Source organism: Monodon monoceros, unplaced genomic scaffold, assembly GCF_005190385.1.
Source record: "Monodon monoceros isolate NGI ecotype Baffin Bay Population unplaced genomic scaffold, NGI_Narwhal_1 Super_Scaffold_1, whole genome shotgun sequence".
NCBI classification, from domain to species: Eukaryota; Metazoa; Chordata; class Mammalia; order Artiodactyla; family Monodontidae; genus Monodon; species Monodon monoceros.
The window spans coordinates 49,919,204-49,933,267 of record NW_021703765.1 but is presented as its reverse complement, the minus strand read 5'-3'; the positions used below and the strand labels follow the sequence as shown (position 1 = coordinate 49,933,267).

The 14,064-nt window shown below is 37.0% G+C and overlaps 1 protein-coding gene across 1 annotated transcript in view; it reads left to right on the top strand.

Moving 5' to 3' along the window:
* The window catches only part of GREB1L (GREB1 like retinoic acid receptor coactivator), a 257,506-nt gene that overhangs the window by 178,825 nt on the left and 64,617 nt on the right, over nt 1-14,064 (top strand). Inside the window, exons 8-10 of the mRNA XM_029233377.1 lie at nt 11,712-11,828; nt 12,425-12,544; nt 13,572-13,709. Of these exons, the coding sequence (XP_029089210.1) occupies nt 11,712-11,828; nt 12,425-12,544; nt 13,572-13,709 (375 nt within the window). The remainder of the gene's footprint in view (nt 1-11,711; nt 11,829-12,424; nt 12,545-13,571; nt 13,710-14,064) is intronic.

Sequence of the window (14,064 nt, the reverse complement as noted above, 5' to 3'; positions counted from 1 at the left end):
AATCCCTGGTCGGGGAACTAAGATCCCACAAGCCGTATGGCCAAATAAATAAATAAATAAAGCAGATCAGTGATTGTTTAGAGAGATGACAAGGAGATTTAGAGGTGCTGAATGTGTTCACTATTTTGACTGTGGTGATGGTTTCACAAGTATATACATATGTCAAAACTTATCAGATTGCATACCTTAAGTATGTGCAATTTATTGTCAATTATGCCTCAATAAAGCTGTTTAAAACATGAATAGTGTAAGAACAGGTTAGGAAGATATCTGACTTAACATTAATTATAGGGGTAATTGTGTTTTAATTATCATGTTTTAATTAAATACTACTTTTTGAGTCAAAAGTAAAATACGGCTGACAAATAAATGATGCAGCCTCAGCATGCATTAATAGAAATATTGTGTCTTATTAGAAGAACATTAATTGCAGTCTGAATGTGAAAATAGGTCTAGAGTACTTTACTCAGGAAAGAAGCAAATTATGTAGGCTAAGTTTAATACAGGTGCCAAGGGCAAAAAGAGAGCTTGTAAAGATTTAAGCTCTCAAGCATCTGGAAAACACTTAAGATTTAGCAAGACAAATATTTATTGAATATCTACTGTGTTCTAGGCACTTGCTAAATATGTTAATCGCTACCGAGAGGTAGGTTTTAGGACCATTTTGCAGATCATGAATCAGAATCTCAGAAAAGGTTAATATTTGGTTTTCTTAAAAAAGAGTTATTAAGTGAGAAAACCAGAATTCAGATTCTTTCAACTTGCTACTTAAATGGCTGCCTTTTTTAAAAAAATTATTTATTTTGTTTTATTTTTGGCTGTGTTGGGTCTTTGTTGCTGTGAGTGGGCTTTCTCTAGCTGCGGCAAGCGGGGGCTACTCTTTGTCGCGGTGCATGGGCTTCTTGTGTGGTGGCTTCTCTTTGTTGTGGAGCACGGGCTCTAGGCGTGCAGGCTTCAGTAGTTGCAGCATGCAGGCTCAGTAGTTCTGGCTCGTGGGCTCTAGAGCGCAGGCTCAGTAATTGTGGCACACGGGCTTAGTTGCTCCGCGGCATGTGGGATCTTCCCGGACCAGGGCTCGAATTCGTGTCCCCTGCATTGGCAGGCGGATTCTTAACCACTGCGACACCAGGGAGGCCCACATTGCTCCCTTTTTTAGAAAGTTTCCCCCCCACCCCAGTGATTTTGCACTAACAGAGAATTATTGAACTATTGCATAAAGAGGATAAGGAAGTCGTTTTGGCTTCTCTTTTTCCACTCTATTTCTTTAACCATGATGTGGCTGACATTGTGCCAGGAGCTGGGAATGCCCTCAAGGAGCTCATGACCTAGTGGCAAAAATAGGAAATTACAAACTCCTACAACATAGAGCATAGAGGTGTGACTTGCTCAAGGAATTTTCCAAGTTTGCAAATCCTCCAGTGCTTACAAGTTCACTAGTAGAGATAATCAGGCCTTGGTGAGATACAGATGCTGGGCAATCAGCTGCTTACTCACTATCTAAGCACCAGATTCTGCACAACAGCCTACAGTTCAGATTCATGTCTGAGCAAGATCACAGGCTATTGCATTTTGGACATTGGGGCTGCTCCCAGATAATCAAAACCACTAGTGTTAAATGCTGAATATGCCAATGTCACCATACCTGATAAATTCAAGAATAGAAGCATGCGCAAGGTGGTAAAGATTAGGGAATAACATAAAAGGATTTACATTTTGGAAAGTTAACTCTGACCTTACCTAATGCCTAACTGTGCTTTCTGACTGCATGCTTACAGCATATGGCCTTTTGTGACTGGCTTTTTTCACTTGACGTAATGTTTTCAAGGTTCATCCATGTTGTAGCATGTATCAGTACTTCATTCCTTTTTGCTGCTGAAATATCCCATTTTATGGATATACCATATTTTATTTTTCCATTTATTTGTTGATGGACATTTAGGTTGTTTCTACTTTGGGGCTATTATGAATAATGCTGCTATGAGCATTTGGGTACAGATTTTTGTCTGTACCCATGTGTACATGTGTTTTCACTTCCCTCTCATTTTATAGGTAGGAGTGGAATTGCTGAGTCATATGGTAACTCTGTGTCTATCCATTTGAGGAATTATTTTCCAAAGTGGCTGCACCATTTTACATTCCTACCAGTAATGTGTGAGGGTTCCAATTTCTCCATGTCCTGGTCAACACTTGTTATTGTCTGTCTTGTTTTGTTTTAGCCATCCTAGTGGGTGTAAAGTAGTATCTTATTGTGGTTTTGATTTGTGTTTCTCCAATGGCTAATGATGTTGAGCATGTTTTCATGTGCTAATTGGCTATCTGTACATCTTCTTTGGAGAAGTGTCTATTGCAAATCATTTGCCCATTTTTCAGTTGGGTTATTTGTCTCTCTATTATTGAGTTGTAAGAGTTCTTTATACATTCTGGATACAAGTCCTTTACCAGATATATGAGTTACAAATATTTCTCCCACTCTATGAGTTGTCTCTTTACTCTCTTGATGGTGTCCTTTGAAGCACAAATTTTTTTTTATCATGATGAAGTCCAATTCATCTATTTTTTTTTCTTTTGTTGCTTGTACTTTTGGTGTCACATCTAAGAAACCATTGCCTAATCCAAGGCCATGAAGATTTACTGCTATGTTTTCTTCTAAGAGTGTTATAGTTTTAACTCTTACATTTAGATCTATAATCCATTTTTGGTTAATTTCTATACATGGTGTGAGGAAGAGGTCCAACTTCATTCTTATGCATGTGGATATCCAGTTTTCCCATAACATTTGTTGAAAAGACTATTTTTTAATACATTGAATTTTCTTGGCACTCACTCATTTCAAAATTCATTTGCCCATTAAATGTAAGGTTTTATTTCTGGATTCTCAATGCTATTCTGATGCTCTGTACATCTTTCATTATGCCAGTGCTGCACTGATTGATAATTGTAGCTTTGTATGAAGTTCCAAAATGGGTAAGTATGAATCCTCTAGCTTTGCTTTTCTTTTTTGAGATTATTTTGGCTATTCTGGGCCCCTTGCATTTCCATATGAATTTTAGAATTAACTTGTCAATTTCTACAAAGAAACCAGCTTGAATTTTGGTATGGCTTGCTGAATCTATTGAATCTGTAGAACAATTTGAGGAGTATTGCTGTATTAACAATGTTAAGTCTTCCAATCCATGAGCATGGAATGTCTTTCCATTTATTTAGGTCTTAAAAAATTTCTTCTAACAATGTTTTATAGTTTTCAAAGTATAAGTTTTATACTTCTCTTACTAAATTTATTCCTAAGTAGTTATTTTTTCTGATGCTATTGTAAATGGAACTTTTATCTTAATTTTATTTTTGTGTTGTTCATTGCAAGTACATAGAAATACAATTGACTTGTATATTGATCTTGTATCCTGCAACTTTGGTTAATTCATGTATTAGCTTTAGTAGTTTTATAGTGTATTCCTTAGTATTTCCTTTTTGTCCATTTTATCTGAGTCATCTAATTTGATGTCTTTATGAGTTAAGTAGGGCTGCCATAACAAAATAGCACAGACTGAGTGGCTTAAACAACAAAAATTTATTTTCTCACAGCTCTGGAAGTTGCAAGTCCAAGATCAAGGTGCAGCAGGGTGTTTTTTTTTTCTGAGGCCTCTTTCCTTGGCTTGTAGATAACCAGCTGCCTTCTTGCTATATCCTCACGTGGCCTTTCCTCTGTGCATGCACATCCCTGTTGTCTCTTCCTCTTTTTTAAAGGACACCAGTCATATTAGATTAGAACTCTACCCTTATGACCTCATTTAACCTTAATTACTTCTTTAAGGACTCTATACACTGTCACATTCTAAGGTACTAGAGATTAGGGCTTCAACATATGATTTGTGGGGACAGGGGCACAATTCAGTCCATAACAAAGGCATACAATTGTTCATAGTATTCCTCTATAATTCTTTTTATTTCTGTAAGTTTGCTAGCAATGCCCTCTTTTTCACTCTTGATTTTAGTAATTTGCATCTTTTCTCTTTATTTCTTGGTCAGTCTGGCTAAAGTGTTGTCAATTTTGTTGATCTACTCAAAGAACAAACTTTTGGTTTTGCCAATTTTCACTATTGTTTCTCTATTACCTACTTCATTCATTTCTGCTCTAGTCTTTATTATTTCCTTTCTTCTACTTATTTTGGGTTTAGTTTACTTTTCTTACTTCTTTTTACTTGAGATTTTCTTCCTTTTCATTTATTTTTTTAATTTTTATTTTATATTGGAGTATTGTTGATTTACAATGTTATGGTAGTTTCAGATTTACAGCAAAGTGATTCAGTTATACATATATCTATTCTTTTTCAGATTCTTTCCCCATTTAAGTTATTACAGAATATTGAGTAGAGTTCCCTGTGCTATAGAGTACGTCCTTGTTGATTATTTATTTTATATTTAGCAGTGTGCATATGTTAATCCCAAACCCCTAATTTATCCCTCCCCCTGTACCTTTCCCTTTGGTAACCATAAATTGTTTTCTAAGTCTGTGAGTCTGTTTCTGTTTTGTAAATAATTTCATTTGTATCATTGTTTTAGATTCCACATACAAGTGATATCATATGATATTTGTTTTTCTCTGACTTACTTCACTTAGTGTGATAGTGTCTAGGTCCATCCATGTTGCTGCAAATGGCATTATTTCATTCTTTTTTATGGCTGAGTAATATTCCATTGTATATATGTACAACATCTTCTTTATCCACTCATCTGTCAATGAACATTTAGGTTGCTTCCATGTCTTGACTATTGTAAATAGTGCTGCAATGAATATTGGGTACATGTATCTTTTCAAATTATGGTTTTCCCCAGATATATGTCCAGGAGTGGGATTGCTGGATCATATGGTAACTCTTTTTAGTTTTTTAAGGAACCTCCATACTGTTCTCCGTAGTGGCTGTACCAATTTACATTCCCACCAACAGTGTGGGAGGGTTCCCTTTTCTCCACACCCTCTCCAGCATTTATTGTTTGTAGACATTTTTATGATGGCCATTCTGACTGGTGTGAGGTGATACCTCTTGGTAGTTTTGATTTGCATTTCTCTAATAATTAGCGATATTGAGCATCTTTTCATGTGCTTTTTGGCCATCTGTATGTCTTTTTTGGAGAAATATCTATTTAGATCTTCCGCCCTTTCTTCCTTTTTTTTTTTTTTTGGCGATGCTGCACAGCTTGTGGGATCTTAGTTCCCAAACCAGGGATTGAACAGGGACCCATGGCAGTGAAAGTGCTGAGTCCTAACCACTGACTGGACCGCTAGGGAAGTCCCCCTTTTTAATATAGGCATTTACAGCCATAAATATTCCTCTAAGCACTTTTTTTTTTTTTTTTTTTTTTTGTGGTACGCGGGCCTCTCACTGCTGTGGCCTCTCCCGTTGTGGAGCACAGGCTCCGGATGCGCAGGCTCAGTGGCCATGGCTCACGGGCCCAGCCGCTCCGCGGCATGTGGGATCTTCCCGGACCGGGTCACGAACCCGTGTCCCCTGCATTGGCAGGCGGACTCTCAACCACTGTGCCAGCAGGGAAGCCCCCTCTAAGCACTTTTTAAACAGTATCTCATAAGTTTTCAGTTGTCGTGTTTTCATTTGCATTTATCTTAAAGTGATATCTAATTCCCCTTGTGATTTCTTTGGTCTATTGGTTATTTAGTAATGCATTGTTTAATTGCCACAAATTTGTGAATTTCTCAAATTTCCTTGTTATTGATTTTGATTCCACTGAGGTTAGAGATTGTATTTTGTGTGATTTTAATTCTTTTAAGTTTATTGAGGCTAGTTTTATCACCTAACATATTGTCTATCCTGGAGAATGTTTCCTGTGCACTAGAAAAGAATGTATATTCTGCTTTTGTTCAGGGAATGTTCTGTTGATATCAGTTACATCTAATTGGTTTATAGTCCTGCTCAAGTCTTCTATTTCCTTCTTGACTGTCTCCCTAATTATTCTATCCATTATTGAAAGTGGGGTACTGAAGTCTCAAACTGTTATCATCAAATTGCCTATTTCTCTCTTCAGTTTTGTCAGGATTTGCTTCATGAATTTGGGGCTCTGTTGTTTATATGTTTATATTTTTATAATTGTTATGTCTTCCTGGTGGATTGACACTTTTATCATTATAAAATGTCCTTTTTCTTCTCTAGTAATAATATTTTCTTAAAGTCTATTTTTTCTGGTATTAGTATGGTCACTCCAGCTCTCTTCTAGCTACTGTTTGCATATATAGTGTGTTTTGTCATACAGAATTTTTTAAGTTTTATGTAGCTGAATACATAAATTTTTTATGGCTTCTGCATTTTGAACAATAGTTTGGCCTTTTCCATTTCAAGGTGATAATTGACTCTCCCATGTTTTCTCCTATTATTTCTGTATCTTCAGTTTTTAAGTTTCTACTTTTGGTCCATTTGATTTTGTTTGCTACTTGGTGTAAGTTGTAGATCCAACTTAATTTTTTTCTTATATGTCCAATTGCCACAGCACCGTTTATTGAATGGTTCATCTTCATTGCTGCTTTGGGCTGCTACCTTTATCTTATACTAAATTCTTATGTGTATTTGCATCTGCTTCTTACTGTCTTTTTTCTTCCATTGTTCTGTTTGTCTACTAATGCACTAGGACCACAGTATTTTATAGACTGTGGTTTTATAAGTCTTATTATATCATCATGTTAGCCTCTTGTCATTTCTCTTATTTTTCAGAATGTTTCTTGCTATTCTTGCGTGCTTATTTTTTTCATATCAACATTACATCAATTTGCTTACTTAAACAATTTGCTTACTTACTAATAATTCTAATAGTAATTCTAATAATATCTAAACCTGTTGATATTTTCCTAGGATCATATTAAATATATGAATTAACTTAGATTGATTGGCATTTTTTTGGCATTGAATATTTCTGATCTGAAACATGGTTGTCTTAATGTTTGTACAGGCCTATTTTCAAGGTCTTCAGAAAAAATTTTTAATTTTTAAAAATCTTTAATAAGAAAAGTTAAAAATAGAGAGAATAATATCACAGACCATCACTGTGGACCTATTACCCAGCTTAAATAATTATGAACACATGGCCATATTTTCAGTATTACTGCCTCTCTCCCTCCCTACCTCAATGTTTTACAACAAATCCCAGACATTATATAAGAAATATGATAAATTTTTCTTCATATAGTTGTGTACATTTCTTATTAAGCTTATTCCTAGGCCTTTTATCTAACTGTTGTTCATTGTTTTTATATAGGAAGATTTATTTCTGTACATTGATTTTGTACACTTTTGTTATTATTTAAATATTTGTTTGTGCTAATTTGAATTCATTGACTCGAAAAGGTTACCACCCTTTATAATTTGCTAACCAGATTTCACCTGTATGCCTACCTGGACTGTTAGAAATATGCTAAAATTCTAGGTATAAACTAGTGTAGTAAGCTACTAGTCTTGCACCAAACAACATATTTGTGACCTGAAACGTAATAACCAACCTGTGTAGTGATATGTCAAATTTACCTGGGATTCCTGTCCTGTAAGTTTCTCTGTTAATACCTGAAAAACTCAGGTTGTCTTCAGTTTCCTGTACTTTATAATGTTTTTATGTGTAGTTGCCGGCCTCTATTCTTCCTGTAGACCTTAAAATCACTCCCTGATGTAAGTCAGTCCCTCAGAGAGGCACATAACTCTTCTGAGCCAGTAGGGAACCATTTCAGTCTTTTGAGTTCTTATGATAAGCACTGATCAGATGTATCAGGAATCACATTGTGGCATGAGCACTAATATTTTAGATAGTTTCTAATGTAGCACCATCAGTATCCTGCGCTTTAGAACAGGATACTCTCAGAGTTTTTCAAACTCTCAGAGTTTTAACAGTCCCTTTGACACTTTCCTGTGTTACCTGATTAAGCTGTTCTGCTGGTGTAGAGTCAGGGATTTGGGGTCTATTATATTCATTTCAGAAAATTCTAATTGCCTGGAGTCTTTATCTCTCCCATAACCTGCCTCTGAAATGGCATATGGTTTTTCTGCCAGAATTTTCTTTTGGATCTCTCTGGTATTACATAAGGAAAAATTCTAGTTTATTCCAAATATTAAAGCAACTTTTCTTCAGAGAAAAGTTCTTTCCCCTAAATTGCAATGACTTAGCTTACATGACATTTTTCAAATGACAAACTTATCTGGATAGAGATAAATATATCTCATTAAAATATGGCTTTAAGGGAAACTGTGGAGACAGTTTTAATATGGCACATGATGATATCCTTGATGCCACATCATATGACCAAGTTACATGGCTACCATTATTTAAGGTAATAGTACCAGCCTCATTGAGTTCATATAGGAATTAGGTGAATTGATATATCTAAAGTGCTTAAACTTAAAACTAGCACCTAGCACATAGTACCCACTGGTGAGTGTTTGTTAAATACATAAAAAAGAAAATAAAACCTATGTACAGAGAAATGGACTTTCTTAAAATAGATCAAGGGAAAAACTGAAATTCTATAGTCTACTATAGTCTCTCTCAGCTCACTCTTGTTGAATTAACTTCCTTCCTGCATATATAGTTTCTAATTTGAACTTCCTTCCTCTTTCATTTTAAAGATTCGCCGGTTCTCAGTCCAGCTAATTCTGCAATCAATTTAAGTGGAGCTCAGGACCTGACCTGGAATAAGAATGTTGTGAAGCCACTGGCTTTATCTTTGCAGGTTGTAGGGAAGACTTTTGCTGCAGGTGATGTTTTCCTCACTTATATATATATTTTTAATTTATTTATTTTAAATTTATTTTTGGCTGTGTTGGGTCTTTGTTGCTGAGCACAGGCTTTCTCTAGTTGTGGCGAGCGGGGGCTACTCTTTGTTGCAGCGCACAGGCTTCTCATTGCGGTGGCTTCTCTTGTTGCGGAGCACGGGCTCTAGGCGCCCAGGCTTCAGTGGTTGTGGCATGCAGGCTCAGTAGTTGTGGCACATGGGCTTAGTTGCTCCATGGCATGTGGGATCTTCCTGGACCAGGGCTCAAACCCGTGTCCCCTGCATTGGCAGGCAGATTCCTAACCACTGTGTCACCAGGGAAGCCCTCCTCACTTACATTTATTTGGTAAATACCTAGTCCATAAAAGACTTGTGTGAAATTTAATTGACAATTTGGTAGAAGAAAACAGAAGCTCCTTCTTTGCCAGTTGAAGGCAAAAGTGGGGCTGTCTACTATAACGCACATTTATACAAAGCTTTGTGTTTTCTGTGTTACATCCAGAAGAGTCAGTGAATGACATTTGGCACACAGGGGAGACAAAACAGGTTGATTCTGTTCAATAAAAATTTCTTGGATACCTGCTATACTGAGGAACTGGGGATAGATACTAAGATAAATAAGGCTCAGTCCCTGACCTCTCATGTACTTGTAACCTTGCAGAGGAGATCAACCTAAAAGAAGATATTTTCAGTGTACTGCAATAAATACATAATATCCTAGGGGAGCACAGAGGGGGGGGGGTTAGCCCAGCATTTTAGGGAGTAATTGAGAACGGGTTCTTGGGGACTTCCCTGGTGGTCCAGTGGTTAAGATGCCGCGCTTCCAATGCAGGGGGCGTGGGTTCAAACCCTGGTCAGGGAATAGGGGAAAGACATTTCAAATTCAGGGAAAAGCAGGAGCAAAGCTTGAAAGGAAAAGGAAAGGAAAGAAGCAGCATGACATGTGCAGGAACTTCCAGCAGTTTGGACTCGTTAGAAGCATACAATGTAAAACTCAGGGAGTAGCAGGAGGTGAGCAAGAGGCAGAAAAGGGAAAGGTCATAGGAGGTCAGGATAAGAAGTATGGATTTCACTCTATAACTTATGGCACAGGGGAGTGACATGGTCTTATTTTAACTTAAGCTAGATCATTTTGGCAGCAAAAAGAAAGCATTGGGAATACAAGTTGCAGGTCATTCAATAGTCTGGGTGAGAAATGATGAGGTCCTTGACCAGGGTGAAAATAGGTTGGAGAGGAGGAGACAGATTGGAGAACTACTCAGGATGTAAAATGAGCAGACTTGACTGATTAATGGGAGCGTAAAACAGAAGAATGGGTTTCAGTTGACGTCCATCTTTCTGGGCTAATGGTTAGTACCATTGCTTGAGATAGGGAATACAGCAAGGGGAGCAGGTTCCCCAGGAGGAGATTGTGAGTTCAATTTTGGACATGATGAGTTTGAAATACCCATCAGGCATCCAAGTGGCGCTACTCAACGGTAATTTAATTTATCGTAGGAGGAAAACAGGACTAGTGGTATAAAGTTGAGCCACCAGCATATGGTTAAAATCACCATGTAAATAGTGTCAGCCAAGGAGAAATGTAGGGTAAGGCAAGCTATGAACTAAAGGCAGACCCGTAGAAAATTTCAGTGTTTAAGAAAAAGAAATGGTCAGAGAGGTAGAAGAAAAATAAAGAGAAAGAGAACCTATCATTCTTGGAAACTTTCCAATAGTTAGGTATCATAATTTATCCAGACCACTTTTGTTCTTACTCTGGTCCAACAATTCTTGCAGAATCTGCCTTCTGTTTAGATTACAGACTGGAACAAACTGAGTCCAAGTTTTTACAGCATAGAAGAAAAATGAATGAAATTATGGATCTTGGCAGTAATCATCATGATTGCTAAAACCATCAGATGAGAGGCTGATGAACAACTTTGTAACTTGAAGATTAGGCTGACAACTCTTAAACCCACTGCTGAATCTTAACATTCCAGGAAAAGAGAAAACTGGTCATTATGTGCCTCTTAATGGAAGTATACAATAGGACTTATGAGATACTCTTGCCAAAAAAAATCAAACTTGAATCTGAGCAAACATCTATATCTAATGATTAGTTTAGGAATTAGAGGAGACATCAAATGGCACCATGAATATCCAATCAGCAAAATACAGGAAATGAGAAATTCTGCCAGGTTTTCAGCAAATTAATTGTTAGAAAGAAAAAGAAGAAGAATTCTATAGATTAAAAGAGGTTTAAGGGACATAGCAACTAAATTCAGTGTGTGGATATTTTTTGAACCCCAGATTGAACAAGAAATGTAAAAAGCCATTTCTGAGCTGATTGGGAGAAATCTGAATACTGATGGGATATTTGATATTAAGAAATTATTGATCATTGTTAATTTTAAGTATAAAAAAGATCACGGTTATGTTTTTTAAGAGTCCTTTTCTTTTAGAAACACATACAAAAGTATTTATGGATGAAATGATATGACAAATGAGTTTGCTTCAAAATAATCCAGAGCCCATATGTGTGTCTGTGGGTGGCGGGGGAAAGATAGGGAGTATATGTAAAGCAGGATTGGCCACATGTTGGTAAGTGTTGAAGCTGGGTGATGGGTACATAGTTTATATACCATTCTCTCTGCTTTTATATATGTTTGAAAATTTCCATGATAAAAGGTAAGAAAAAAAGAAAGTTTTCTCTTGTTTTCTACCCACCATCTCCAAAGACTTCACTGAAAAGAATTCTAAAAGATCTCTTGGGGTCCTAGAAAATTATTTTGGGTGACATTTCATGTTAGTTAAAGTACTACTCTGATGGTTGTAGTTGGCTCCGTACAACTGGGCTGTTCTGTCAGTGGGATTTCTTTGAATCCTATGTGAGGTTTGTCATATGGTTGCAGCATCACAGAAAGCAGTGTCCTGCCCAGACTCTGTTCTGAGTGGCTCCTCTTGTGTACCACAGATGCTGCTAATGGAAACAGTAGCCATGGAGGAAAGAGCAGTGCGTCTAGCTCCACTCCAGCCCGCCCAGGGAATTACTCTTTGTCACCAAGACCTAGCTTTGCCTCAGGAGACCAAGGTACAATACCCATCTTAGAGTTTTGAAATAACACTTAATTATGGAAGAAGTGCTCCAGAGAGTTTGGAATGATTAATTATCTGGCGGCACACTCCCAGTTTTTCCTTAGCTTCTCGTACAATGTTTTGAAAATTTATGATTGGTATGAACAATTATGATTAACATATCTTGGTGATTCTACAAGGGTGGGCCTACTTAGGAAATAAGATTGAAACAAATATATAAGAAGTGTCTTGAAAAGCCATGGGCTTTGATGACCAAAGTGCAGGGTTCAAAGTTCCTCTCTGTGTGTGACTCTGGGTAAATGTGAGCCTTCCTTTCACCATCTACAGAATGGGCATAACAAAGTAGTTGTCCTACAACTTCACAGCGTTGTTGATAGAATCAGATGAAATAATCTGGGTGAAACGGTACATTGTAAAACAGCCTGCAGCTGTTAGTGCTGTTAGTGTGTGACTTTTTCTAACTTTATCTTTACGTCTAGAAAAGTGACTTCAACTTTCTGAGTATAATCATAGTAAAGGTCCTATGTTACTTTGGCTTCTTTCCCTTCTTCCATTACTAAGGACAAGGCTCATCTTTCTTTTTGTATTCAGCTACCATGTTCATTTCTGGACCACCAAAGAAACGACACCGAGGATGGTATCCTGGGTCACCTGTCCCCCAATCTGGTTTAGTTGTACCTATTCCTGCAGTTCGCCCTCTTTCAAGAACTGGTAAGATTTCAACAGAAGATGGGTTTTAAGTTTCCTTAAATTAACAAAGGTATCTGCTACTCTCGTTCTTTCCATGAACCCTTGAAAATAAATTTCCTTAACTAACTTTTGTGTCCAGTACTATAGCAGGTAATATTTTGTCCCCACCACATCTGCCATCCCTATAAGCACATGTGCCATCACAAAAGATCTTGATTCACCATCTGTCTTTGTTTTACACTATAGTATCAATAAACCACTCTTTATGTAGGGCGTGATGCTACCAATCCACCATTATAGAGCATAAATGAACTTGCTTTGCCAATAGTGGTATTTGATGTATCCTCCTGTGATCTGGTTTGTTATGTGACCTATACGTATTATTTCTGAATTGGATGGTTCAGTCTGTGACTAGAATCCTGAAAAACCAACTGGTTCTCCTTTATAATATCCAATCTGTGGCCGTTTGGTACTTACAATTAAATGTTCAGATGCTCATCTACCTTGCTGTATGAAACACAGACAAATGTAAATATACCAATTCTAAGACATAGATGGGGTTCTTTAAAAATTTACATTTGTTTAAAAAATAATTCTAAAATCTACAGAGAAATGATAAATACAGAAAGAATTATGCTGGTATGTTACTGTGGTTGCCTCTAGGTAGTACTGATTAATGATGAATTTATCCTTATTCTCACTTTTCTATACTTTTCACATTTTCTGTAATGAGTAGATATGCCTTGATAATCAAGGGTGGGGGAGATAAAATACAAAACAGAATCCAAAATACTGTATGTGGAAAAACAACTAGAAGGAAAATCTGCCAAAATGCTAAATAGTAGTTATCTCCAGACGATTTGATAATGGTTGATATTTTTGTTTGTTTTTCTCACTTATTTTATACAATAAACACAAATTACTTTAATAAAAAAGCCATTAGACTTATAAAACTTGCATATTAAAAGTAATAACGCTGTGTTGATTTCAACTATATTTCATTTATCCTTCCTATCTAATCCTTCTTGTCAAACAACTTTTTTTCCAGAGTCCCTTTTATCTGCCCCAGTTCCACAGACCCCATTAACTGGAATTTTACAACCTCGACCCATTCCTGCAGGGGAAACTGTAATTGTTCCTGAAAATCTGCTGAGTAACTCAGGAGTTAGACCAGTAATCCTGATAGGTAAGGAAAGGAATTCCAAGTTGCCTGTGTCTGCTGGAATCTAGGAACAATCCTCCATTTCACTGCGTGTCTATTCATGTGTTCATGAAGGTATTCATTGATCCATCTATTAATTCTTTAAGCGCTTATTGATCAGCTCCTTCATGATATCCTAAACATGGGACTAGAAGTTGGGAATAAGGCAAAGTCTTTTTGCCCACAAGGAGCACTGTTTAGTGGGGCAGTCTAGAGGTTCACAGCCAAACTCTCCATCATCTCAGAGGTGATGTTTCAGCTGGGGAGCTGAGGGGTGGATGAGAGCAGACAAGGTTGGGGAGGACTCATTTCAGTCAAAGGGAGCCAAACGGCAGAGAAA